Genomic DNA, 27,943 nt, shown 5'->3' with positions numbered 1-27,943 from the left:
TTTTAATAGAGAATGAGATCCTTGCCATGCCCGAGTAGCTTTAACAATCAACCTGTGCATTTGAAATCCCAAGCAAAGTAAGATATTCTATTTTAAGAGTTCAATAAACAACTGGGTTCAGTTTAGCTATTGCAGTCTCTAGTAATATTTGTTATGATTCAGGAGCTTGGATCGCAGACGAAATCAATAATTTGCTCTTATCAGGAAGGCAAATTTGTCAATTCAAAATGAAATGGAGAAATATCGCTCAAAACAGTCTTTATATTTGAAAACTCTCCAAAGCGGACACTACATTGTGCCCAGATGCTTGCAGTGCGCAGTAATGATTAGGTATGCTGTGTCATGCCTGCTGTTATAACAGATCTATCACCATTTTATTATAATTCACAATAGGTCATTCCAGAACCATTCCGTAAAAACAACAGTAATGGAGGCCGACTCGAGCTTAGCCCTTGACATACATGGATCTAATCTACATGGGAAGTAGAAAAAGACAAGATCTCCTGAGTAAATTGGGAGCATGGGGGACCTTGGGAGAGGGTTGAAGGGGAGGGGAGAGGCAGGGAAGGGAGCAGAGAAAAATGTAGAGCGCAATAAAAATCAATAATAAAAAAGATTAGCCCTTTATTCTGTTCAAATAATTGTAATGAAAAAAAATCAATGTTTAATCAAACACTTAGGCATTAATTTGCTTCTCATTTCTTTGATAAAACTGTATATTTCTAGTTTCAGGATCTCTAATGGAAGTAATCAATTCAGGTTAAAAACCATTCCCACCTATGATAATACAAAGGGGCTTCCAAATACATCAGCCATCTGGTTAAGAAAGCATGCCAAAGCCTTTTTTCTACTTGGGCTGTTCTTTATTTATAGATAGCCAACAACATTGTCAAACAACTGTCGCTTTGGTTCCACTAGTGTTTCAAAACAATGAAGACTGTTTAACATACAGGTCTTGATACCAGGTAAATAGTTCCCTTTCTTCTTTATCCAGTTCGGTGTCTGATGAGGAGTCTTCAATTGCCAGGATTTCAAAAGATGGGCTGCTGAAGATGACCTTCTTCTCCTTCCCTTCGAACATGTCTGCCTGTGCTTCCTGGGGGGAATTACAAATAAAAGCGGACGGTTTCGCGTTTGGCTTTCACCACTTTGTATTTTTATTCTCTACTTTTTACTTAGCTTCACCCTCCACAAATTTTGAGCAGAATTAAGAATATTTTCATGTATTTATTTAAGATAAAACACACAAGTACCATGGCACAAGGGTCAAAGCCAGAGGCAACTTTTGGGGAGTTGGTTCTCTCCTTCCATCATGTGGAGTCTGGCTCAAACTCAGGTTATTAGCTTTGGTAGCAAGTGCCTTTAGTTGCTGAGCATCTCGCCAGCCCGGCAAAAGTTTTAAAAATCACACGGTAGTGCATCAAAACATGTTCATTATAAATATCCCTTCAATGTGGAAGTATAGAGGCAGATTTTATATAGCATAGCTCTTTTATGGTTAAAGAGAACCTCTCCAGCCTATAGCTCCAGCTACTCAGGAGGCTAAAGCTCGAGCTCAGAAGGAGAGGCCATTTTGGACAACACAGGAAGACCCTATGTCTCAAAAATGACAGAGGTAGGGATAGAGGCCAGTGTATAGCACCTGGGAAGCTCTGCTTTAGTTTTGAGCACACACATCAGAAGGCTTTCATTCTGAGAAAAGCACCCACAGAGAAACACTGGATCGAACCTGTGGGACAATAAGTCACTCTTTCCTTTTTGCCAGCTTTTGCTGATGTGGAGTTCAAACAGCGGGTGCTTAATAGAATAGTTACCAATATTGTGCAAGAATTCTTTTTGTATATATAAAAAAAGCTTTAGCCTTCGTTTTTATTTAATGTGTTTGGGTGTTTTGTCTGCGCATGTGTCTGTGTACCATGTGCGTGCAGTAACCTTGGTACTGCATCAGATCTCCTGGACCAGAGTGGGGCATCAGATCCCCTGGAACTGCAGTCAAAGATAGCTGTGAACCACAGTGTGGGCACCGGGAATTGAAACAGTCCTGTGGAAGAGAACGCCAGTCCTCTTGACTGCTGAGCCCTCTCTCCAGGTTGCTTCCCCCACCTTTTTTTTTTTTCTGTTTTGAAATGGTCTTGCTATGCAGCACAGGTTGGCTTTGAGCTAAGTAATATAATCCAGCTGGCCTTGAACTCAGGCTCTCCCTGCCTCTGCCTCCCCAGGACTAGAAAGTGTGTGGATATTTAAGAGCCGAAAATGCAGCTGGGTGTGGTAGCGCATGCTTTTCATTTCCACTCTCCGAGAGTTCGAAGCCAGCCTGCTTTACACAGACTTCCAGGGCAGCCAGGGATACACAGTCAAACAAACAAACAAACAAACAAACATATAATAAAAGAAAACGGTGTTACCAGAAAGTAGCTTCCCACTCCCCAGGTATTGGTGTGCGAAAGGTGTTTCAGCCCTGAACTTGCATTTCTTTGTGCAAACAAAGTTACGGACGGACAGGCAGTTTGAAGGTTGCCCCAGCTAGCGAGTGAGTTCCCTGCTAGTTAAATTTGAGTTACCTTGGAGGAAGCCTTGTCTTGTTTAGCTGCCATATAGGCTTTTTTCATTTTTTCAACCTTCTTTTGTGCCTGCTTGGATCGGCGGCCCAGATGTTTCGCTTTACCTTGCTCTTCCCAAGGCTGGTAAAAAGGACGGATGGTTGTAATGCATGGGCACCTAGAAGACATTTGAATTAGAGACCGAAACAAACAAAAAGAAAAGAACACAAAGCTCCAGGTAGCTCCAGTGGTAACTCTTGCTAACACACAGGCTTTCGTTTCTATGGTACTGCCCTAACCCTCAGCAGGTCCCAAAGAAACTGCTCCGACTCAGTTCCTGCTCTTGGGGGTTTACTTCTGGGAGATCCCAGCCTAGGACTTTATCCAAAGATGCTCTTATGAAAATATTTTTCTTCTTCAGTTGATTTAAAATTTGGCTAGCTGTCTGGTTTCCAAATGACTCATTCTTGGATAATCAGTAGCACGAATCCAAATAGCAGGGAGATGAAGGTTATGTATGGCAGTGAGGAAAATGACATCATTTATTTGACCTTGGTGGTAATAGGGTTAAGTTCTATATTCAATGCTCACATGCATGAGCTAGAGAAAATCTATTTCATGATGACAGACCACGTCTTAAGCCAGGCTATCTGTCTGGAAAGTGCACAGCCTTGACTGTAAAATAAAAGAGCTAAATTACATTGTCGGGCCAACACCTTTCATCTTTGTTCTTGAGAGTCCCCAGTGTGTTTCCTTGCCAGTGTCTTCTTTGTGGTCTAAGGACCATTTCTCATTGCAAGATATGTGTGAAGACATATTGCCAGCAAGTCCCCTTCAGTCTTAGCATCGCTTTCTCTTTCTTAAGAAAGACAGATTAACTTGTAAATAAGCTGGGCCGGGTAAGTCTTAGTAATGGACATTAAAAGCAATCTGTTTGGAATAATAGCGTTCAGTCCCTGTCGTTTCAGCTCCTAATCCATATATCTTGTTACAACATGGTCGTCCAAAATACGAATCGGTTTGCTTGTTATTGGTAAGGAAGGGAATAATGCCATTGCATTTTATATACAACTGGTCCTAGGCAATGGGAGCCAGGAGAGTGAGAGTTCAATTCGAGCTTTCTTTTTTTTTTTCTTTTGGTTTTGTCGAGACAGGGTTTCTCTGTAGCTTTGGAGCCTGTCCTGGAACTAGCTCTTGTAGACCAGGCTGGCCTCGAACTCACAAAGATCCTCCTGCCTCTGCCTCCCGAGTGCTGGGTTTAAAGGCTTGCGCCACCACCGCCTGGCCAATTTGAGCTTTCAACAGGAAGAATAAAGCCTTCAGCTCTGTGCCGCACGGAGGGAAAAGCCTTCAGCTCTGTGCCACACGGACAATGCGAGCCTTTTTGGCTACACTTAGGAAAAGAAAAATATTAACAGTTGCACGCAGGCCCCTCTCCCCAGAGAGGCACACTTAGCCCCCGACTCACGCTACTGTGGCCCACCACTTCCTGACCTAGGATGGCTCCCAGGTTGCACCACGTCTTATGTTCTCTTGAAAGCAAGCCGTGCTGGCCTGAGGGCTTCTCTTCCAGCAGCTGCAGCATCTCCGTGGGTGCCTGCTCCAGTGACAGTCACCAGCAGCTCCTTACCACTGCACTGCCTTCTCATTTGCCGGGGCATCCTGAGGCGCCCGCCTGGTGGCACAAGTCACCACCTCAGTACCAACTGGCCTTTCTGTTAGTGTTCTGCTTACAAAGCTGCATACGTTTGGGACCATCTTTCCGAACTCAGGCTTTCCCATGTGCCCTGTGGTTCTCTTTAGTCTACTGTGTCTCAGCAAGGGAACATTTTCAGGAATGCTTTTAGTACTGTAAACTCCAGAAAAATGGTCTCTTACCTAACTTTAGAAACAACCTCTAGCTGGTGCTGGCGCATCGCTTCTGTTAGTGGCTTCTGCACCAAATATTTCATTTCTTTTTGTAAACGGTTCGAGATGACTCCGGACTCTGCGTAATCAACGATGTCGTACATCATCATCGTTTTGGGAATGCTTCCGAGGTTTAATCTTCGCCACTGGTTATTCTTGCCGCCAGATGATGCAGGGGAGTCATCCAGAAGACTGCAGTACTACATGGGGAAAAATGCAGAATGCGCAGTGGTTAGAGCTCATCTCCAAACGCTGCCGACAGCTCTCTCCTCTGGCTTTTATCCCAGCCGGACATTTCCGTTATCTGTGTGTACCTTAACTCCCTTACTGGAAGGCAGGCCCCGTGCCGTGAAGCTTCTGTTCCCACAGCTCCACGTTCTCTAAATGTTTCCCTAACGCAGCAACACCGGCACACACTGTTTTAGGGATAACGAGCTAATCTCTGGTGCTAAGTGGAGAATTTTACCGCCTTTATTTGTAGTACTTGTAGGAATCTTGCTTTATTTTTTTCCAATTTAAAGCAATATTAGGCAAGCAATTTAAAAACACAATTTAGGTATTCAATTCAACAATATCAATGTGTGTTTAAGAGATAGGTATAGGGGATTAGGAGCTAGAGTGCTAGGAATAAGGCTTTTAGGGCCTACTACACACTCTCGAACTTTCGTGTGCACCCACTTTCGCATGCACTCGAATGCACACACGCACACAAACACACACACACGTACCCATGTGGCATCATGCAGAAGCGTCAGCTGCCACCATTTTGTTAAGTCCTACCAGTCTCTCACCGAGAAGCAGCCGATTCCAATTCTCACTACAAACCTTTGCATAAAGCAGACTCTACAGCTGGATCTTCCGTTCACAGCCTACTGCACTGGTGACAAGTGTGCCGTCATCCTTAGTGACAAGTCTCTAAAAACATCAGCGTTTGCTCACTGTGAGTCCTGGAACTAGTTCACACACAGACAGCAAATACGCAGTTCCGTGGCCTTTTTGTCTCACGATATTTAAGCCCATGTGACATTTTACAAAAATAGATAATCAAAAGAGGGAATTGGGGGCTGGAGAGCCAGCCGGCTCAGCGGTTAAGAGCATATGCTGCTCTTGGAAAGGACCGAGTTAGGTTCCTAGCTCGCTCGTGCCAGTTGGCTCACGACCATCTGTAACTCCAGCGCCCTCTTCTGGCCTCCGTGGACACCTGCACACACGTGCACATAATCTTGCCCCACACACGATTAAAATAAAAATGACCTTTTTCTTTTCAAAGACAGACTTGGCCAGCAGAGAAACCAAACGTGGTATCCCTGGAAGAGAAGCTGGAATCCAGTGCAAAGCGAGTTGGAGAAGAAACGGGTGGCTCTACGAGGCGGCCAGGGCTTAGGGAACTGGAGATGTTGCATCGCCGGAGGGGCTTGGAGAGGGTGAACTCACCAACATAAATGGTTGTGACCGGACGAATGCAGTGGCTCTGGCAGAAAAAGCTTCGTTCTTGGGAGAAATCTAACAGAGTTTGCAACATACACAATACGAAGACTAAAATGTCAGCAGCCGAGTCAAGCTTAGGAGTGTGACAACTGATAAAGACACAGCAAAGACAGTTTGGACCCCACTGTAACTTCCGCGAGAACAAGAAGGCCAGCATCCTTCCAAGGGCTCTTTAGGTGGGCTGAGGGTAGAACTTAGGGCTGTGTGCATAGTGCTCTACCCCTCGACCTTTACATTTTTTTAAATTTATTTTTTTAACACTAATTTTTAAAAATTATTTATTCATTTATTTATTATGGATACAGTGTTCTGCCTGCATGCTTGGACGCCAGAAGAGGGCGCCGGATGGTTGTGAGCCACCATGTGGTTGCTGGGAATTGAACTCGGGACCCCTGGAAGAGCAGGCAGTGCCCTTAACCTCTGAGTCATCTCTCCAGCCAGTTTTTAAAAATTTGATACCATCTTGGTAAGTTACTTAGGTTGGCCTTGCACTTACTCTGTACCTCAGGCGGGCTTTGAACTTGTGATCCTTTTGCATCCTAAACATCTAGGATAATAGGCCTGAGCCACAGGCTTCATGTTTTTTTTTTGATTATGCTTTTTTCCCCCCATGCCTTTTCTTTGTTTTGACTGAGGTAGGGATCAAACTCAGGGCACCGTACCATTGAGCTACATCCCCAATCTGTTATACTTGCAGCTTTACTGAGGTTCACATATCATATACTTCACCCACTTAAAGTGGTCAATTCATTGTTTTTTTTAGCATCTTCTCAGCTGATTAGTGTATACAAAGAAATGAAACCTTCACTCTCAATGTTTTTAGATGTATTAAATAATACCATAGTAAACATTTTGAGGCTTTCATTTCTATTGTAAGAGAGCTTTTAATGCTTGTTTTTGTTTTGGTTTTGAGACTGGATCTTTCTTTCTTTCTTTTTTTTTTGGTTTTTTAGAGACAGGGTTTCTCTGTGGCTTTGGAGCCTGTCCTGGAACTAGCTCTGTAGACCAGGCTGGTCTCGAACTCACAGAGATCCACCTGCCTCTGCCTCCCGAGTGCTGGGATTAAAGGCGTGCGCCATCATCGCCCGGCGAGACTGGATCTTTCTATGTAACTCAGGGCTGCTTTGGAGCTCTCTATGTAGCCCAGGCTGGCCTCAAACTTGCCTCAACTTTCTGAGCGCCGAGTTTACAGCCACGCACCAGCACATCTAGCTGTTTTTAATGTGCCAACAGATTTTCTCTATTGATTATTAAGTTTGCTTTGTATGGGGCTGGGGACATGGTTTAGGGATAGCGTGCGTGCCTGTCATGCAAGGAACCCTGGATTCAAGCTTCCGTGCTGAAAAAAAAAATCAGATCTGCACACACTGGAAATCAAACAGCCAGGAGAGGTGGCACTTGGGATGTGGTGACTGGAAGATTAGAAGTTCAAGGTCATCCTTTGGCTACATAGCCAACCTGAGGTCAGCATGGACTACATGAGAACTTGGCTCAAAACAATAGAAAAATGTGAGCTGTGCTTGGTATAGTTTCAGCTCATATCCTTGGTTATTTCAGCCCTACACCACATGCACAATGAGAATGCCTGTGTTTTCGTTTGTCTCAGACCTCTGCCCCTCACTCACTGTGTGACCTTGGGCGAGTCTTTAGAACTCACTAAAGCTTCATTGCTCTTATCCCTACAGAGGGTCGCAGAATTTACAAACTTAAAGAGCAAAGGAAATGACAAGCCCGGAAAGGTCTTTCCAAATGCCATTCATGCCCACAAATAATCTTATCTCTTTTCCAGTGGAAATATTTGGGGCCTTCTGTCTGGGACCCCAGTCCTTGACATATTCACAACCTGTGTGTTCGTGACTCATGTCCTTGGCAAAGATAGCTGGCATCTCTAGCTTCCTTTAGTTTCTGATCTAATTCCCTAGTCTCCGAGGCTCAGCCTCTTAGAAGAAAGAAAACACAATCAAGAGTCTCTAAGGCTCTATATTAACTTCAGATGGCAACGTGAGGCTGAGGCTTCCAAATGAAGAAGCTAAGGTCACATAGTTATTACATTAGGAGTCAGAGTACTGGTAATTTTCGTATTGCCAATGTTTGCCTATTTGGATTGTCAGTAGAAAAATGGGAGGGAGCATTACAAAAACATTTATTATTATTATTAATTATTATTTTATTATTATTCAGTATGCTGCTTAAGTGCCCCAGTTCAGCGTTTCTCTGTCCAGCTATGCAAACCAGAAACCCACGAGTCATGCCAGACGGATTCCTTCTGTTTCTCTCCCTGTCTGTCACCAGGCCCATAGCCTTTACTCTGAATCTTGCGAGACATATATTCTTAAACCGAGCACCCACCATTTCCCCTGGAATATCAAGAGCCTTTGAACAGAACTCTTGCTGGTTCCTAATTCTTTCTGTACCCTGCAGCCAGAGGTAGCTTTTCACTCATTGGCTTAAAAAATGACATTTTGTGGGGGCTGGAGAGATGGTTCAGTGGTTAAGAGCACTGACTGCTCTTTCAGAGGACCTGGGTTCCCAACAACCACATGGTGATTTGCAACCATATATAATGAGATCTGGTGCATGCAGGAATACATACAGGCAGGACATTGTATACATAACAAACAAATAAATCTTTTTAAAAATTACATTTTGTTCAGTGTGTGTGTGTGTGTGTGTGTGTGTGTGCGCGTGTGTGTGCGTGTGTGTGCACATGTGCTCAAGCATGCATAGCATGTGTATGCTGTACTTCCAGAGGCCAGAAGACAACAGCATTGGGTCTTCTCAGGCTGCTGTTAAAAGCAGTTGTGAACTGTCTGATCTGGGAACTGGGAACTGTACTCAGGTCCTCTGGAAGCACAGCAAGCACTTTCAACCTCTGAGCCATCTCTCTGGCTCCCCAAATGCTAGTTTTTTAAAAAAAATATTTTATGTGCATTGGTGTGAGGATGTCAGATCCTCTGGAACCAGAGTTACAGACAGCTGTGAGCTGCTATGGGGCGCTGGGAATTAAACCTGGGTCCTCTGGAAGAGCAGCCAGTGCTCTTAACCACTGAGCCATCTCGCCAGTCCTCCAAATGGGAAATTTTATGTTGGATGTATTTTATCACAATTAAAAGAATTATGAGCTGGGTGGAGGTGGCGCACACCTTTAATCCCAGCACTTGGGAGGCAGAGTCAGGCGGATCTCTGTGAGTTCGAGGCCAGCTACAAAGTGAGGCCTGGTCTACAAAGTGAGTTCCAGGACAGCCAGGATTGTTACACAGAGAAACCTTGTATTAAAAAACAAAACAAAACAAAAATTATGATTCTTTCTTGTTAGACGGTAGGGTCAGGAAAGATTTTTTGTTGATTTTTCAATATCTATAATTCCTTACCTGCATGTAGTCTTTCACTGTGACAACATCCATACGATCAGCTATTTTGAATTTCTGGAAAAAATGCTCATCTTCCATAATTTGTTGATAAAATTTTCTTTCCCCCATTATCTTGTAGGCATCAGTCACTGCCTACAAAGAAAGCCGATTTTCAAAATAATATATTTTAAATCACTGGCACACATTTTCTCTATTTTCTGACAAATACAGCAAATATTGTTCCTGTCTTTTACAGTCTTGCTAGTAACAGAAGGGCTATGTTTACAAAAAGGAAATTATATAGCTGCCTTTGGTAGGGAGGAAGGGAAGGGGTTAAAATAACGTTTCACTATGTAGCCCAGGTTGACCAAGCACTTACTAGTAATCCTCCTGCCTTAGCTCCCTAAATGCTGGGGCTACAGGCATGAGCCACCATGCCCAGCCACATAAGGATTTGTTCTGAGACACAGTCACGTGTAACCCAGGCTGGCCTTGAATTTGCTATGTAGTCAGGGATGAGCTTATACTTCTTCTTGCCTCCACCTCTCAAGTGCTGGGATTATAGGGATGGATCTTCATGTCAGGTTTATATAGGCATTTTAAAACCACTTGAAATTTGTCCACATAGATACTGATGCATAGTTTTGAAATAAAACCACAGGTATAGCTGAGTTTACAGTCCTGAAGGGACCACATTTTCTAAAAAGGTTTTAATTTGGGGCTGGAGAGATAGTTCAGCAATTAAGAGCCTTTGTTTTTCTTCCAGAGGACTCACGTGACAGTTCACAACCAGGGGAATCTGGTGCCCTCTTCTGGCCTCTGTGGGCACTGCACACAGACAGTGAACAGACATACTTGCAAACAACACACCAAATCTTAAGAAAGATTTTATGTTTATATTTGATTATGTGTATATGTATGTGAATTTTGCAATATGAATCTAGTGCCCACGGAGGTAAGAAGAGGGCCTCTGATCTGCTGGGATTGCAGTTACGGTCTGTTGTAAGCTGCCTGATATGCCTGCTGGAAACCAAACTAGTGTCCTCCACAGGAACACTGTGTGTTCTTAACCATCAGGCTTTCTCTCCAGCCTGGACCATAGTTTTTAAGATTTTTTTCTTTTACAAAAGGTTCTTTTTACCTAGGCGGCAGTGGTGGCACACACCTTTAATCCCAGCCCTTGGGATGCAGAGGCAGGCAGATCTCTGTGAGTTCAAGGCCAGCCTGATTTACGGGGCTAGTTCCAGGACAGGCTCCATAGCTACACAGAGAAATCTTGTCTCGAAAACAAAACAAAACAAAGCAAAGCATTCTTTTCATTTTTTTTTTTTTTGGTTTTTCGAGACAGGGTTTCTCTGTAGCTTTAGAGCCTGTCCTGGAACTAGTTCTTGTAGACCAGGCTGGTCTCGAACTCACAGAGATCCGCCTGCCTCTGCCTCCCGAGTGCTGGGATTAAAGGTGTGCACCACCATCGCCAGGCCCATTCTTTTCATTTAAATGAAAACAAAAGACACCATACTCTCATTTGTGCATCAGAGAAAAGAAAAGGGGTGCCGAGGACCGAGAAGACAATGTGCTGCTGGAATTCACAATCTTTTCTGTTAGCTAACTCATTGTTTCAAACAGAAATGGCAGGCGTGTTGCCTTGCTTCTACCTCCCTTGCCTTCCAGCTTTCATTATCAGTAGTCAAAGAAAAGCAAATAAAGGATTTTTCCTTCTTTCTAAAATGCCAACAGTTTGCATTCAAGGAAAATGTCTGAGAGGCCAAGGAGAGAAAATTCATAGACAGCACAGAGACTGAAGTTCTTTGTCTTGGCTCTAGTCACACCAAATCCTCCCACATATCTGTCCTGCAGATACTAGCTGGCCACACTGGGAGAGACTTAAGTACTGCCAGGCCTCCATAAGTATGTGCAGAATCATCTAACACCGTTTCTAAGGTGGATCTGTGCTTCTGGCCACAAAGGGTCTGCTTATGTGGAGGGAGGCTGGCAGAGGAAAACTCGAGTCTCTTTCTATTCCAGATCAGTTTCGTTCTCTGGACCTCAAAATGTGCTATTGGCAGAGCATGGAGGCTGTGTCCCCCGCCCAGAAGGCCATAAGAGAGAGCTGGTCAGAGTCAAAAGCCAGAGCTTCTGTTCCTTTCACTAAAGCACAACACAATAGCTAGCCTTCACATATCTTCCTCTCTAATTCTCTTTTATTATCCAAAATAGTCCCTTTGTATTTTGTTTTGACTTCCAAAGCTTTGGTAATGCACATGGAGGATGAAATGGGGAGAAAATGTCTCAGTGGTCATATTTTATTCTTAATGCACCAAAATGAACAGTTTAATGAAAATCGGAGGAGCTTTTCCATGGGCGGATTATTTTTGCTTTTCATTTCACCAATTTCTTTGCACATCATAGACCTGAAGAAAAGATGATATTGGTGCATCTCTCTAATGTGTTTTATTACAATGTCCTGCGGATTTTAATTAATCAGCCCAAACGCACTAAAGGTAAAAACAAATCCTGGCACACTGAACAGATATAAAACCATGCAATTTCTGCTTTCACGATTTCTTTAGGAATAACTATAGATTACTTCAGCTCAGATTACCTAGAGAAGGCATGTATTATCAGCTCTTCCCTCCACCGCTATACTCAGCCACTACCACCGATCCTTCCAAGACCCAGTTTTCTCATCCATACACTGAGATACACTGGGTCTATTCTAGTCCCGTGAGCAAAGAAAACCAGGCCCAGAAACATTGGACAAGCTCTCTGCCTACTTGTGAAAGAGCGTATTAGTAACGTTTCTGTTGCTGTGGAAAATACCATGATCAAAAGCAGCTTATGGAAGAGTTTCCTTTGGCGTACAGCTCCAGAGGGCGACTCCACAAATACCAGGGGAAACATGGCAGCAGGTGCCTGGAGCAGGAAGCTAAGAGATCACATCTTCAATAGGAACCTTGAACCAGGGACCAGGTACTTAAACATGTCAGCTTATTGTCTGTGTGTCTCTGTCCTCCAGCAGGGAGTTTCAGATGTATGCCACAATGGATACTGTGATTTATCTTACGTGGATGCTGGTGGTCAGGACTCAGGTCCTCATGCTCATGTAAACAAGCCCAGAGGTGTTTGAAAAAAAATAAAGAGTGCTGCCCAATAGTCAAAATGTTCTTTGTCAGAAATTGGCCACATCCAGCCAGTTGCTCTTTTTTTGCTGGAAATTCCCACTTATGGAAGTGGTACCCTTGCACTTGACTTAGAATAATTCAGTATAGGCAGATGCAGAATAAATAAATAACAGCTCGCTAACTGCTGTGATTGTTTCAGCTTTGAAAAGTATGCAGTATGGTAGAAACAGATTAGCATTCAAATCTCACTTATACATCTCCAAGTCTCTCTTCAAAAGCTAATCTCTCTCTCTCTCTCTCTCTCTCTTTCCTTTTTTTGAGACAGGGTTTCTCTGTGTAGCCCTGGCTGTCCTGGAACGTGCTCTGTAGACCAAGCTGCCTCTGCCTCCTGAGTGTGAGATTAAAGGCATGCACCACCATGCCCGGCTTCAAATTCTAGCTTTTTCCACAAAGTGGGAACAGTGTTTCTCAGCATAGAGAACGGGAGGAGGGCCATGTGAGAGAACATGTATAGTGTCATCCCAGACCTCCGGAGTGGTTAAGAACACGGACTTTGGTCTCAATTCTTTCACTCTCTAATTGGAAGATTTTAAGTCAGTTACTTGGTCTTTTTATTTATTTATTTTTGCATGTGTGCTTTTATTTTTCATTATTAGGCATTATGGCATTTTTATAAGATATCTATCTCTCTCCTACTCCCACTTCTCCATTAGTCTCTTTTCTACTTTCATATACATTCTAAGGAGTAAAGATAGATTAACAAAACATACAGACTAGTTTTCATGGGAATTAAATGAGATGATGCACATTCGAGATTATAGTTGATAGAAACTGATCAAGTTGGGCCAGAGGGACCGAGCAGATGGCTTAGTTGGTAAAGTGCTTACTGCCTAAGTGGGAGGACCCAAGTTCTGACCACCAGCACCCATGTAAGATATCCTACAGTATCCATTGTGGCATACATCTTGAAACCCCACTGTCGTGGGACAGAGACAGGCAGATCCCTGAATCTTACTGCCGAGTTAGCTTGGTTAGATTGGTGAGCCCAGCCGGGCAGTGGTGGTACACGCCTTTAATCCCAGCACTTGGGAGGCAGAGGCAGGTGGATCTCTGTGAGTTCGAGGCCAGCCTGGTCTACAGGAGCTAGTTCCAGGATAGGCTCCAAAGCTACACAGAGAAACCCTGTCTTGAAAAACAAACAAACAAACAAAAAATTGGTGAGCCCATGTTCAATGACAGATCCTGTCTCAAAAATCAACATGGAAAACAAATGGGGAGGACTTCCTCAACGTTAACCTCCAGCGTGGGTACTCCTTCACCCCTAAGTGATCAAGCAGGACTGACAAAGACGGCAAGGCTAGCAGACCACTTGCCTAGCATGCATGAAGCCCTGAGTTTGATCCTCCGAATTTACTGTACAAATCAGATATCGTGGTGGAAACCTGTATTAACAGCATAGGAAAGCAGAAGGAGAATCAGAAGTTCCAGTTTGGTTACAGGAATTCGAGGCCAGCCTAGTATATATGAATCTTGCCACAAAGAGGGGAAAAGAGCAGGAGGTGGGGAGGGGAAGAGAACGAGGGAGGGAGGGAGAGAGAGAGAGAGAGAGAGAGAGAATAATCAAGTAACAAGGGTAGCTATTAATGTTTTTCTTATATGAAAAAAAGTTTAAAAGGACAGGCCTTTTTCAATGTAAAACAACGGTTGCTATATGTCAACACTTAAGGCTTGTCAGTTGGATCCACGGATCCTTTTGTAGCCTGTAAGTGTAGTAACTGGGTTTTAACACCATTATGTGAGATGTGCCTCCTTTAACACCATTGCATGTAGGCACAATATTGTCTGACATGAAAAAAAAATGCCAGTTACCCAGTGGTACTCCGGGCCATGGAATAGGAGGTCTTTTAGGGTAGTCCTCATAAATGATTTCTTGTCAAAGATCACTGTGTGGGGGGCTTGTTAAAATGTATATGCTGGGCCTGGGGGTCTGGTGTGGGACAGGTGCATCTGCATTTTTTTCTTTAAAATACTTATTTTTTATTCTTTTTTTTTTTGGAGACAGGGTTTCTTTTCTTTTTTTAAACTTTTTTTTTTAAAGATTGATTTATTATGTATACAGTGTTCTGTCTGTATGCTTGCTGGCCAGAAGAGGGCGCCAGATCTCATTACAGATGGCTGTGAGCCACCATGCTGTTGCTGGGAATGTGAACTGAGAACCTCTGGAAGAGCAGTCAGTGCTCCTAACCTTTGAGCCATCTCTCCAGCCCTGAGACAGGGTTTCTCTGTAGCTTTGGAGCCTGTCCTGGAACTAGCTCCTGTAGGCCAGGCTGGCCTTGAACTCACAGAGATCTATCTGCCTCTGCCTCCCAAGTGCTGGGATTAAAGGCGTGCGCCACCACTGCCCGGCTTATTTTTATTCTTTAGTTATGTGTGCACATATGCACATGCACGTATGTGCCCCAGGAGGCCAGAGAAGACCCAAGATCCCCTGAAGCTGGAGTTCCAGATGGTTGTGAGCCACCTGATGTGGGTGACAGACCCAAACTTGGGTCCTCTGCAGGAGGAACGCATACTTTTGACTGTTCAGCTGTCTCTCCAGTCTCGAGGTTCTGCGTTTTAAAATGGCCCAGTGGATGCCCGTGTGTAAGACATGCTTTGGGTAGCAAGGTTTTAGAAAATTCTCTGGTGGACCAACAATAATGAGAACCTCTTGTAAATTACCAATGCTGAGAGAATAGATCGTCAAAGTCAAAAACAAAACGAGAGAGCATGCGTGCATGTGTGTGCGCGCACGCACATATGTGCACGCACGCATGCGCAAATGCGCACGCACGCATGCGCAAATGCGCATGCATGCACAAATCATTATCCTATTCTACAACAGCGAAACTCAGCCTGTGGGTTGCGATCCTTTGGGGGAAGGGTCAAAAGACCCTTTAACAGGGGTCTCCTAAGACCACTAGAAAACACGTTTACGTTAGGATTCATAACGGTAGCAAAATTACAAATATGAAGGAGCAACAAAAATAATTTTACGGTTGGGGGTCACCACAGCAAGAGGCACTGAATTAAAGGGTCGCAGCATTTGGAAGGTTGAGAACCACTGCTTTAGAGCTATTTGACCTGCCTTGGCGCCTTTGGAAAGAACACTGATCATCTATATATAGATACAGTTCTATTTTTTTCTGGAGGATCCTATGTGTGTCTTTATGCCACATTTTTCTGTCTTGATTACAGTAGCTTTGCCTAACTTCCTTTGTTCCTCCCCTTTCACTTGCTGTGCCTGCTAGGAACACCCGAGAGAGGCGGCTGGGAACCGACGAGGACGTGCAACAAGAAATGGAGATTCTGGCCGGGCGGTGGTGGCGCACGCCTTTAATCCCAGCACTTGGGAGGCAGAGGCAGGAGGATCTCTGTGAGTTCGAGGCCAGCCTGGTCTACAAGAGCTAGTTCCAGGACAGGAACCAAAGCTACAGAGAAACCCTGTCTCGAAAAAAAACAAAACAAAACAAAAAACCAAAAAAAAAAAACAAACAAACAAAAAAACCCAAGAAATGGAGATTCGGAGGGGAATTCTGCAGCTAAGTGTGCTGGCTGAATTCCTCTTTTCCTCTTCCCTTAGAAGTGAAATTACAGGGGCTGGAGAGAGGGCTCAGTAGTTATGAGAATTGGTTGCTCCTCCAGGAAACCCGGGTTCAATTCCCATCACCCACCTGGAGGCCCATGACTGTCTGTAAATCCAGTTCCAGGGGATCCGATGCCCTTTTCTGGCCTCCCCAGGCACGTAGCATGCAGACGTGCAGGCACCAGGCAGGCACATAGTGCGCAGACGTGCAGGCACCAGGCAGGCACGTAGTGCGCAGACATGCAGGCAAACACTTCCAACACATAAGAATAATAAAAGTATTTTCAAAGATAAGTGGATTTAGACTAGACATCTGAACGAACTAAAACTGGCCCACTTATATAAAGAAATAAATGAGGGCCTGGAAAGATGGCTTAGCAGTTAGGAGCACTGATTTCTCCTACAGAGCATAGGAGTTCAATTCCCAGTACTCACATGGTGGCTCACGACCGTTTCCAATTCCAGTTCAAAGGCATCTTACATCCTCCTCTGACCTCCTCTGGCATCAGACTGGAATGTGGCATACAGATATACATTCAGGTAGAACACCCATATACATAATAAAATGAGCCAGGTGGTGGTGGCGCACGCCTTTAATCCCAGCACTCAGGAGGCAGAGGCAGGCAGATCTCTGTGAGTTCGAGACCAACCTGGTCTACAAGAGCTAGTTCCAGGACAGGCTCCAAAGCTACAGAGAAACCTTGTCTCGAAAAACAAAAACAAAAACAACCCCAAAAAAACAACAACATAATAAAATGAAAGAGTAAATGAATTTAAGGCTAGGGAGGTAGCTCATTTGGTACAGTGCTCACCTGGTGCCCAGCACACATGAAGAAGCCCTGGGTTTGAGCTCCGCCACTGCACACACCAGATGTGCTGCATACCTGTTATCCTCGCACTCTGGAAGTGGAGGCAGTGCAAGCAGAAGCTCAAGAAGTTCAAGAGTCGGGTGTGGTGATGCTCGTTTCTGATTCCAGAGCTTTAGGGGGAGAGGCAGGCAGATCTCTGAGAGTTCAAGGCCAGCCTAGTATATGTAGAAACTTCCGGGGATAGTCAGGGCTATACAGAGAAACCTTTTCACAAACAAACAAATACTGAAAAGAAATAAGTAAACAGAAAAGTTGGATCAATTTGATACCAAAAATTTTATTCAAAGAGCAAACATGTAAACTTAGAATAAGAACAATCCCTCCCCCCATTGCAAACTTCAGAAGAAGTCTGTTTTGAAGAGGAATGAAAGGGACAGGGGCAGTCCAAACTGTCCTCTTCAAGTTGGGTATGTTCTGCTCATTAAAAGACCATTATAGTGTTCACCGAAACAGCCAGGCTGAATACTACTATAGCATCTTCATAACAAGAACAAACACAGTTCTAAAATTTCATTATAAAATGAAGGCAACACCATGAACTATTAGGACTGACTACTCTAATAGTAGTGACAGCTGCAGCACTTTAGGGAAGGCGTAGCAGTGAGTACATTTTCTTTCTTCTTTGGTATAGTTTATAGAACTTTAATAACACTGAAACGTATTTCTAAAACATATGTACAAGTCATTAAAGAGCCTGTGTAAGTGCAAGAGAGCTTTCTTCACGCCGGCTTCCGCCTACACACCTGAGAGTCAAGAGCGCCTTTCCAAGGTCAGGATGAAGATGTAAGTCCTACAACCATCCAGACTTTCTACTAATACACACTTGGATGCTAAACAGCTTAATTCTGGCTTTCTACTTATGTGTGAATAAACACATGTACATACTAACTCAAGTTCTTACAGATTTCATGTGAGACTCCTTAACATTTTCCCTCCGCAAACTCCATTTGAAGTGCAGTTTTTTATGCTCTGAATGATACTTCTATTGTTCAGTTGATGGGATTCCCCCAGTCCCTATGCTTCCCGGTCCAAGGACCTCACTCAACTGGCTCAGTCAGCTTCCTTTACTCTCTCCTCCTTCCTACAGTCCTCCACAAGTCCCTCTGAGACTGGAGAGAGTTTCTTCTGATGTGATCTCCTCATTTCCTCTCCTCAAAGGAGAGGCTGGAAGGGTATTTATGAGGCTGCTTAGTGGGACCCAGGGGTATGTACGATCCTTCAAAGTGCTTCAGGGAAGGCGAGATCCTATCCGGAGACATTTTCTTTTCAGGAGGATGGGATGAGGAAGCTTCCAAGATCTTGGAGCTCCAGTAGCCGGTTCTCAATCTAGTGAAGATCATTCGGACAGGTTCGACTGGAACGTGGTTGGACTTTGTATAACAGGACTCAGTGAAAGAGTGGAAGAAATTCAGGAAAGCTCCGCTGGGTGGAGGCTGTTGTTCAACACTGGTCACTTGAGGTAACCCTTTTGGGTCAATTTGACTGGCACTAGAACATGGCACATCATGAAAAGCCTCCAACATAGGCTTCTGCTGTTTCTGAGATAAGTTTATTTGCCATTTCTCCTGAGGATTTTGGATAATCTGGCTGGGGAACTGGAGATTTCCCTCATGGGTTGCCTCGAGGCTATCTGGATGTGTGGTGAAGTACACACAGGGGTGTTTATCTTCATTGGAACACTGGGCTAGTGACTGAGTGTTCAGCATGTGGCCCATCTCCTGCACTTTGGAAGCAGCCTGGGGAACTCGATAGAAGCAATCCTTTGTGCTTTGGTCTGCTGGATTCTCACTGAAAGCTGGGTTCTCACCACTGTGCCCAAATGCTGTTTGTGGCATGTTAGGGACCTCCAAGGTCTGACATTTCTCTTCCTTAAGAGGTAAGATATTAGTGTCTTCTCTGGAAGGTGCTGTATCACACACGTGTTCCTCATCAGATTTCTTGACTGATGGCAGATTAGTTTGAGTGGACTTCACGGATGATCTCCTCCTTATATGGATAAATGTTGGTCTGTTTGGACGCCTCAGATGGTTACCAAAAGGTGCCAAATCCTTCCAACACGGCGGCCTCCTCTTTGGGGGCTTCTTGGGATATTTAAGCAGGAGCGCCCACCTTTGCTTCTCTTGTCTTTCTCTGTCTTTTCTCTCTCTCTCTGTCTCATTCCCTGGGTCAGGACCCCAAGGATTCTTTGGCTTTCGTGGGTTCTGGCTCTCCCTTTCCTTCCTAAAGCCCAAGGGCAGTGGGACCATGGCACCATCCCAAGTCTTCATAGGGCACTTCCTGCTTTTTAAAGTGTGTCCAAAGGCCCCACAGTCAATGCATTTCATCCCGGGATCCTCTACTGGTGGGGGGACTTTCTGTACCCTTGGCATTCTCAGATTCTGTAAATTTTGAATTTCAGTGTTTTTGTTAGGAAAAGTTTTCATGTAAGGGTCTACCACCTGAGCCATCATTTTGGAGTCTTGTCAGTCTTCCTCGGGTTTGCTGATTTGGGGTTTTCTAAAACCCAGATATCTTCCTACTGTCTGTTAGCAGGTTCTCAGACAGGTGGATGGCGGAGACACAGCAGGGCATGTGATGAAGCTTACAGGATGCTGGAGAAAAGGGAAGCCACATTTTCTTTTTTATATCACTGGGCTATTTCCTCCCCCTACAACATTTACTTCAGGAATAAACAAAAAATTAATGAAGTTATTATACCATGTTTTAATGTTTAAATACTGTTTTTGAGTGACTTCTTCCTTTTGAGGTTGTCATTTTCTTAACCCTAACAATGGGGACAGTGGGATTGACCCAGGAGAATTTCAGTTCCTGGAAAAGTCTGATTATATAATCTTACAATAGAAACGATCGGTGGTATTTTATTGAAACAACCTCATCTTAATCTAACGATGAACATGACATGAATTTATCCCTCAAGAGTAAGATGAAAATATACTTCTCATGCCTGAAGTGATGGTGCATGCCTTTAATCCCAGCACTTGGGAGACAGAGACAGGTAGATCTCTGTGAGTTCGAGGCCAGCCTGATATACAAGAGCTAGTTCCAGGACAGGCTCCAAAGCCACAGAGAAACCCTGTCTCAATAAACCAATATGTATTATACTGTAATATTTGGTTTTTGGAACTTGCTCTGTAGACCAGACTGGCCTTGAACTCACAGGTGTGCCTGCCTCTGCCTCGCCAGAATTTAAAGTTTTAATGCAAAGAAAGCTGATAAGATATTTTTCTGGGGCTCCATATAAGTAATAGATTTCATGTTTGTTTTTAGTGGAGACACTCTGAAATATCGTGCTTAGGAATAAGCTTGGTGGGCTGACTAATAGCAAAATAATGTAGCCTGTATACTTGGAATGCAATTTAGATATCATATAGATGTTACAAAGCAATATTAATATAAAATATCCATCATGAAACATCACCTTACTTGACGGCTTTAGTAAATCTTTCCCACTGAAATACTTATAACCATGACCATCGTTTTTAAAAAAAATTTTGAACACGATAAAAGGTGGAAACGTTTCACCACCAAATCTGAAATAAAGATAAAAAATTAGTGATATGACATCAGTTGTGGGGATCCATTGCTTCTTTCTCATGTACTTAGCACAGCTCATATAGTTTTTCAAATATAGGGCATAGAAAGAATATATAAATGCTGTGGGATTGTCTCCCTGTATGCTGTGAATATATGTTGCCCACATTGGTTGATAAATAAAGCTGTTTGGCCTATGGCAAGGCAGTATAGAGCCAGGCAGGAAATCCAATCAGAACTACAGGAGAAAAAGGGCAGAGTTTTGGAGACATCAGCCCCACACGGAGGAAGCAAGACATATAAAAAATGAGGTAGCAAGCCACAAACCACATGGCAAAGCATAGATTAAAAAAATACGGGTTAATTTAAATGTAAGAGCTAATAATAAGCCTTAGCCATCAGTCAAGCATTTATAAGCAATATTAAGCCTTTGAGTGTTATTTGGGAACTGGTAGGTGGGAGAGAAATGGCCATTTGCATATAAAGATCAAGCAAAGGAATGGACACATGGTGGTGAGACCGTATGTCAATTTATAGCCAGAGTCATGTCTTAGCCTTTTACATAACAAATGCAAACAGGGAAATACTTACTTTTAAACTTTGTCGTGAAAAATAATCAGTATTAAAAAAATCATTTCTATTATTTCTTCTCTGAAAATAAGTCAGCATAGTTACATTACCTGAATCTGACTTTACACTTCACGCTAGGATCTTTAACAAGTGCAGCCTCTACGGGGCTCACTCTCGTCAGCAGTTCGTGCGCCACACAATATTCCTGAAATAGAGGACAACACTGTAAACAGAAAGTGGTGTCCTGTCCAGATGTCATTTACTGATTACGAGAATGGAAGCAGCCTCATAGTGGAGGCACACACCTTTAATTCCAGCACTCAAAGAGGCAGAGGCAGGTGGATCTCTGTCACTTAGAGGCTAGCCTGGTCTACAGAGAAAGCTCCAGAAGAGCCCAGAAAACAAAACGACAACAACAAAAACATTGGAAGCATAGTGAAATGAAGCCTGAGCGCAGGGCTCTAAAGAGGTGAATTTCTACTCTTGACTCCTCAATTTATCGTCTATGCAGCCTTTTGCCTGTTATTTCAACTCAGGGGTCTCCAAATGTGAGTATCCACGCCTTTTGAGATCGCAGGCATTTGAGATTCCTATGAAAACACTTTCCTGCAATCTATTGAATTTATCTATGGACTTATCCGTATCTCCAACTAGATTATAAGCATCACGTAGGTAGAGCATCTTTCTTCTTTGTTATTATTCCTAGCATCTAATACAGTACCCTGAAACACACAAGAAACTTAACAAGTGTTTAATGTTAAATGAATCATGGTAATATGGGGATGATAATGGTATTAAGTGACTAATTTTTAAGTACCTTTTATTTACCATATAATATGGTGGTATCATAGTCATCTATCTATCTCTATCTATCTATCTATCTATTATTTATTATATATCTATCTATCTCCTCATTTAATCCTAAGAATATTATCTATCTCCTCATTAATTAAGAATATTAATAATATTAATTAATTAAGAATATTATCTATCTCCTCATTTAATCCTAAGAATATTATCACTCAGTTCATAGATGAGAAAGATAGGTCTCAAACTTAGATTTTTTGACTCTAAAATTGCCATTCTTTTCCTTAAATGACTCTATTCAATTTTATGCCTGTGATAATTCCATAAAATGTACAATAATAGTATTTTTAACAAGATAAAGCATTTTTCCTTGTTTTTATTTTTTGAGACAGGATTTCTCTGTGTAGCCCTGGCCATCCAGGAACTCACTCTGTAGACTAGACTGGCCCTGAATTTAGAGATCTCCCTGACTATGCCTCCAGAGGGCTGGGATTAAAGGCATGTACCACCACCGCCCGGCTAAGATAAGGCATTATTAATGTGAAGTATTACTGTGAAGCACTGGAACAAAGATGTAAAAAAAATAGCTTATTAACTTCATTTATTTACTGAAATTATGAGAAATCAGTAACACAATAATTAAAAATGAATTCTGTATGGTAATACATACAGGTCTGTGGGTAAGGTAGTGAAGAAGTATACATATTGCTCAAACTTTCTCAGGGCTGCAAAACTCCTCTAATGAGAATATCAGAAGATAGCAGACTACTTTAAGCAAGGCTTAATACTCTGCTGAGTTTCCAGGGTTTCTTTCTTTCTTTTTTTTTTTTCAGGGAAGGAGGATGGGCATCTGTGATTTTTATTTAAATAGGATTATATCCCTCATACCACTCTGACTTGCCCTTTTCACTAACAAGCTGTCTTGGCTATCTTTGTATTTGTAGACTCGTGTTAATACTGCAAGCTCTACACGTGAAGGCAGAGGCATTTCCTTTCTTGCATGAACCAATGCTGCAATGAAATGATATTGTAGAATGTGCTCCTAGAAGTGAAACTGTTGGCGATGGCTCAGTGCTTTGCTTCTCAGCACTCACCCAGCGGCTCACAATTGCTTGTAACTCCAGTTCCAGGGGATCTTCCGCCCTCTTCTGACCTCTGCAGGCTCTTTCATGCACATAAACTCACTCAGGCTCATGTACATACACACACGTATAATAAATAAATTCTTTTAAAAAAAGAAGTGAAACTGCTGGGCAAAAGTGCACTTTGAAATTCAGGGTTTTTTCCCTGAAGTGTTGGGGATCAAACCCAGGGCTTCACACATGATAATACACATTCTACCACTGAGCTACACCCCTTGTTGTTCTTCTTTTTTTTTTCTTTCTCTGAAACAGGGTTTCTCTGTAGCCCTGGCTGTCCTAGAACTCACTCTGTAAATAAGGCTGGTCTCAAACTTGGCAATCTGCCTGCCTCTGTCTCCAGAGTGCTGGGATTAAAGGTGTGCGCCACCATTGCCTGGCTTACACCCTCAGTTCTTAATTCAGAGATTTAATGGTTAGATTTGAATTAAAAATAACTAAAATACAACTGCAATAATTTCAGAAAAATAGTAACACTCATTCATATTGAAAATAAATCCAGAGGGCTGGAGAGATGGCCCCGAAGTTAAACATCTTGACTGATCTTTCAGAGGAACCAGATTTCATTCCTAATGCTCACATTACAACTGTCTTTCACTCCCCAGTCCCGGAGAATCCAATGCCCTCTCTGGTCTCTACAGGCATTGCATGCCTAGGTGCACAGATGAACCTGAAGGCATCCATACACATAAATAAAATAAAAATAAATAGATCTAAAACAATCAACCGGAAATAGTCATTAAGATTAATGAAGAAGCAATTTTATAACTTTACACAATCTTACTATATCTAAGTCAAAGAGATAACTAGGGTTATTTGTTCTCTCTGTAATTAGTTAAGAAATAGCTGCCAGAGGAAAAAAAACCACCTACCGCTGCACAAACTGTGTGTTTTAGGAGTTTAAACAATGTTTTGTCCGCATAAATGAACCAGGCCTTCTGTATTATTTTTGCTGAAATATTTCTATTAATTATAAGAGGAAAAGAGGTTAGCAATTTATGAAGTACTTTTCATTTTCCTAAAATCTTCAACAAGTTTCAACGTATGCATCCTCTTAAATTTCCCCATTACTAAGTCTGACCTAATAAGGAACATTTGGATGGAGCAATTGGAACTAGTTTTTGTAGTCTCTAATCAGAATGAGAATATGGAATAGTTAATATTTCCCCTGAGATTAAAAAAAATCAGCTAAAATTTTATCAAGACACACACATAAAGCCAGTCATGGTGGTTTATTCTTATATTCCCAGCAGTTAGCAGGTGGAGGCAGGAGGATCAAGAATTCAAGACCAACTTTGGGCCAGGTGGCACTCGGGAAGCAGAGGCAGGTGGATCTCTGTGAGTTCGAGACCAGATTGGCCTACAAGAGCTAGTTCCAAGATAGGCTCCAAAGCTACAGAGAAACGTAGCTTTGACTACACAGTGAATTTGGGTTGAGGCTACAGTCCTAGTGTGTGTGAGACATTTTCTCTCTCCCTCCCTTCCTCTCTCTCCCAATCTTTCCTTTCTCCTCTCTCTTCTCTCTCTGAGACAGTCTCATGACTCTGAAGAGGTGGATACACAACTGAGTATGACCTTAAACTTCTGATCCTCCTGCCTCTAACTTCTTAGAGCTGGGATTATACCAGGCCTGGGTTTATGTGGTGAAGGAAATTGAGTCAGAGACTTTTACACACTAGGTAAGAACTCTACTATGTATATCCTTAGTCAGAAATCCTGGGGTTTAACTCCTACTACTATTGGGGAGTTGGGGGTGGAAGAGAGAGGGAAGGGAGGAAGAGGGAGGGGTGAGAGGATAGAAGGGAAAGGGATGGAGATAGGATACGAATAAATAGAAGGTGTGAGAAGGCAAATTTGCCTTCTAAAAGCATTCATGGGGCTGGTGAAATAGGTTTGTGGGTAAAGAATGAGAACCTGAGTTTGGTAGCCCAAAACCATATAAAATGATAGATGTGTTTGCAAATGCTTGTAATCCCAGCACTGGGGAAGTGGAGGCAGGTGGATCCCCAAGGCTTCTAGGCAAGTCAGCCTAGCCTTGTTAGTGAATTCCAGTTCAGTGAGAGAGCGTCTCTCAAAAACTAAGGTAAAGGGCTTGGGAAATGGCTCAGTTGGTAAAGATTGCTGAGCAAGCCCGAGCCCCCATGTAAAAGGTGGGTGCTGTGGTGCACTTCCGTAATCAGGGCACTGGGTAGGGTGGGTGCAGGCAGGATTCCAGTTGAAGCTGTACACTCCAGATTCAGTGTGCGACCCTATGTCGAGAAACAAATACACGAAGTGGAGAGTGACAGAGGAAGACACTCGGTGTCTACTTCTGACTTCTGATTTCTGTCCGTACGCGTACAGGGCAGGTGGGTGCTCCTGTGTAAGCGCATACACACCCTCCCACCCTGCCCCCACCTAGAGGTGTAGGAAGATCTCTGACCTTCACACGCACACATCCAAGTGCACGCACATCTGCACAAACTTGCACGCACCCACACGAGCATGCACATGCACTACAGCAATCCGCTACTTTATAGTCAGGCTCTTACAAAAGTTCAGACAGGGTCTCACTATGGACTGTGGAGTGGCTGGGAACTTAGTCCAGGCTGGCCTCAGACTCAAGATCCTCCTGCCTCAGGTCCTTTGTGCTGGAATTACAGGCAGTTAGTTACTAAAAGCACGGTCTAGCTGACTGGAGTGCATTGAAAATGTAACCTAGGATAGTTGAATTGACACGAGGCCCCATTGCTTTTCTAGGGGCTTATGAGTGTGACCTCGAAAAAGAAATTCCCTTTTCTGATCTTTGCTCCAGCAAGGCTCACTCCAGTGCAGCTAGAGAAAGAATTTCCTTTAGATAATGTCCCAGTAGTAACTGATTCACAGGTCTCTCCTCCAGTGCTCTCCCGCCCAGTCAGTGTCTCCTGTAGGGCTATCAGCAAAGACAAGGACATCTGTCCAATCTCCCTGCTAGCTGGCAAGATGTAGACTTAGAGAACAAAAGGCCCAAGAAGGGCTGGGAAAAGAACTCAGCTGCTAAAAGCCTACCATGCAAGCATGAGGACTCGAGTTTGCTCCTTAGAGCCCACATAAAAATGCCTGGCATGGTGGCATGTGCTTGCCATCCCAGTGCTGGGGATGTGGAAACAGGAGGACCCCCGAGCTTGCTGGTTAGCTTAGCCTAATTGAAAAACCGTAGGCCAATGAGAGAGTGTATCTCAAAGGAGTTGAACGGCATTCCTAGAGATGACACTCAAGGTTGTCACATGCACACACACATATAAACAACCAAAAATAGAAAGGGGCTTGGTGGTGCCAGTGCACGTCTTTAATCCCAGCATTTAGGAAGCAGAGGCACGCAGATCTCTGTGAGTTCAAAGCCTGCCTGGTTCACAGAGTGAGCTCCAGGACTGCCGGGGTTGTTTCACAGAGAAACCCTGTCTGAAAAAAAGAAAATCCCATGGATGGTGGTGCATGTCTTTAATCCCAGCATTTAGGAAGCAGAGGTAGGGAGGTCTCTGAGTTCGAGGCCAGCCTGGTTCACAGCGTGAGTTCCAGCACTGCCTGGGTTGTTTTACAGAGAAATCCTGTCTCAAAAAAAAATCACATGGATGATGGTGCATGCCTTTAATCCCAGCATTTAGGCAGCAGAGGCACACAGATCTCTGTGAATTCTAGGCCAGCCTGGTTCACAGCGTGAATTCCAGGACTGCCGGGGTTGTTTCACAGAGAAACCCTGACTCAAAAAAAAAAAAAAAGAAAATTAAAAAAAAAAGAAAAAAGAAAAGCACCCAGCACCTGAGAACAGAGGCAGGCAAATCTCTGTGAATTCCAGGCCAGTCATCCCTCTTAAAAAAAAAGAAAAAGAAAGAAAGAAAAAGACCCAAAGTACAGAAATAAACCTTTTGAATTCTAGCTGATGCCATTCATTAACTGGTTTAACTTTCTTCCCAGCTGTGTTTTTTTCTCCCTTTCTTTAAGATTTAAAAATATTTTAATTACATGGATGTATGTGTCTGCGCCTGGGCTTGGGCATGTCAGTGCAGGTCCTCAGAGGCCAAAGGTATTGCATCCTGTGGAACTGGAATTTCAGGTAATTGTAAGGCACCTAAGGTGAGGGGTCCAAATCACTGAGCCATCTCCCCAGTGCTCTTTCACTTACTTACAATGTGCACTAACAAAACTGTTTCAGAAGGCTGCAGGATTAGCAAGCAGGCGTGTGACTACACTTTGCAAATTATAAAATTCTAAAGCTATAATATTCAACATGAAGGGAATTTTTTTTAAACCACCAAAATTTTAATTTACACATTAACGAATGTTTAAAGTTATCTGAGTAAACTCAGGCAAGTTTAGCTCAGGGAGGTGGGGCACACCTTTAGCCCTAGCCCTCAGCAGGCAGAGGCAGATGAATCTCTGTGAGTTTGAGGTCAGCCTGGTTTATAGAGGGAGTTCCAGGACAGCCAGGGCTACACAGAGAAACCCTGTCGTGTAAACAAACAAACAAAAACACAGAAAGCATACAAACAAACAAGCAACCCGGGTAAGTTTGTAATTTGTCTAGTTGTGGAAAAACGACAAAAGGCAAAAAGATGGCTTCTTACTCTTTTCTTGCCTTTATCTTTGCAGCACGTGCCGACTGTGTCTTGTGGCTTTTTTCTGAGAGCTGACTATCTGATTTTGGAGCACCAGTAACTGCTGTGTTTGAGGACTTTTTCATTTTCCCTACAAAGAAGTAATCTGAACACATACATTAAGCTATTAAAGTCATAATCCTCACATTATTACATTTGGACTAGACTTAAATGTCATATGATTGTTGTGTTAATTTTAGAATCCCTTTAAAAAGAAAGCATTGTGTATCTAGTGTCGCTTACAGTTTATGTTCTTTTATGAAACTGTCGTGTGGTTGTGGGAAAGACAGTGAATCTATGCATACCCTCCTAATTGGCCCCCTCTCTCCTAGCTTTTTCCTCCTATTCACCCTACAGTGGAAGTGAATGTTTCTTCTTGTG

At 43.2% G+C, this 27,943-nt stretch overlaps 1 protein-coding gene and 1 non-coding gene across 2 annotated transcripts; one reads left to right on the top strand and one right to left on the bottom strand.

Moving 5' to 3' along the window:
* Positions 1 to 922: 922 nt before the first annotated feature.
* Positions 923 to 27,648, bottom strand: LOC121445414 (putative uncharacterized protein CXorf58). The gene is made up of 8 exons (XM_041647553.1): positions 27,533 to 27,648; positions 23,822 to 23,912; positions 21,114 to 21,208; positions 20,321 to 20,432; positions 9,308 to 9,439; positions 4,419 to 4,648; positions 2,562 to 2,718; positions 923 to 1,096 (listed from the first exon to the last, which is right to left on the bottom strand). The coding sequence occupies exons 1-8, from the start codon at positions 27,646 to 27,648 to the stop codon at positions 923 to 925; spliced, it is 1,107 nt and encodes a 368-aa protein (XP_041503487.1).
* Positions 14,156 to 14,256, top strand: LOC121445421. The gene has a single exon (XR_005973926.1). It is a non-coding gene; the product is annotated as a small nucleolar RNA U13 (small nucleolar RNA).
* Positions 27,649 to 27,943: the final 295 nt, after the last annotated feature.

The sequence above is a fragment of the Microtus oregoni genome, unplaced genomic scaffold (assembly GCF_018167655.1).
Source record: "Microtus oregoni isolate MIOR12 unplaced genomic scaffold, Mior012 000186F_ref0000110, whole genome shotgun sequence".
Classification (NCBI taxonomy): Eukaryota; Metazoa; Chordata; class Mammalia; order Rodentia; family Cricetidae; genus Microtus; species Microtus oregoni.
Note: the sequence above shows the minus strand (reverse complement) of the source record. Positions and strands in the feature narration are given on the sequence as shown.

Bases quoted from the DNA above. Each gene is read 5' to 3' on its own strand.
- LOC121445414 (XM_041647553.1), bottom strand. From the start codon at position 27,648: ATGAAAAAGTCCTCAAACACAGCAGTTACTGGTGCTCCAAAATCAGAT. The intron at 23,913-27,532 runs GTAAGAAGCCAT...TATAATTAATAG, and splicing joins AAGATAAAGGCAAGAAAAGA to AAATATTTCAGCAAAAATAA. The intron at 21,209-23,821 runs GTAGGTGGTTTT...CCTCTATTTCAG, and splicing joins AACACACAGTTTGTGCAGCG to GAATATTGTGTGGCGCACGA.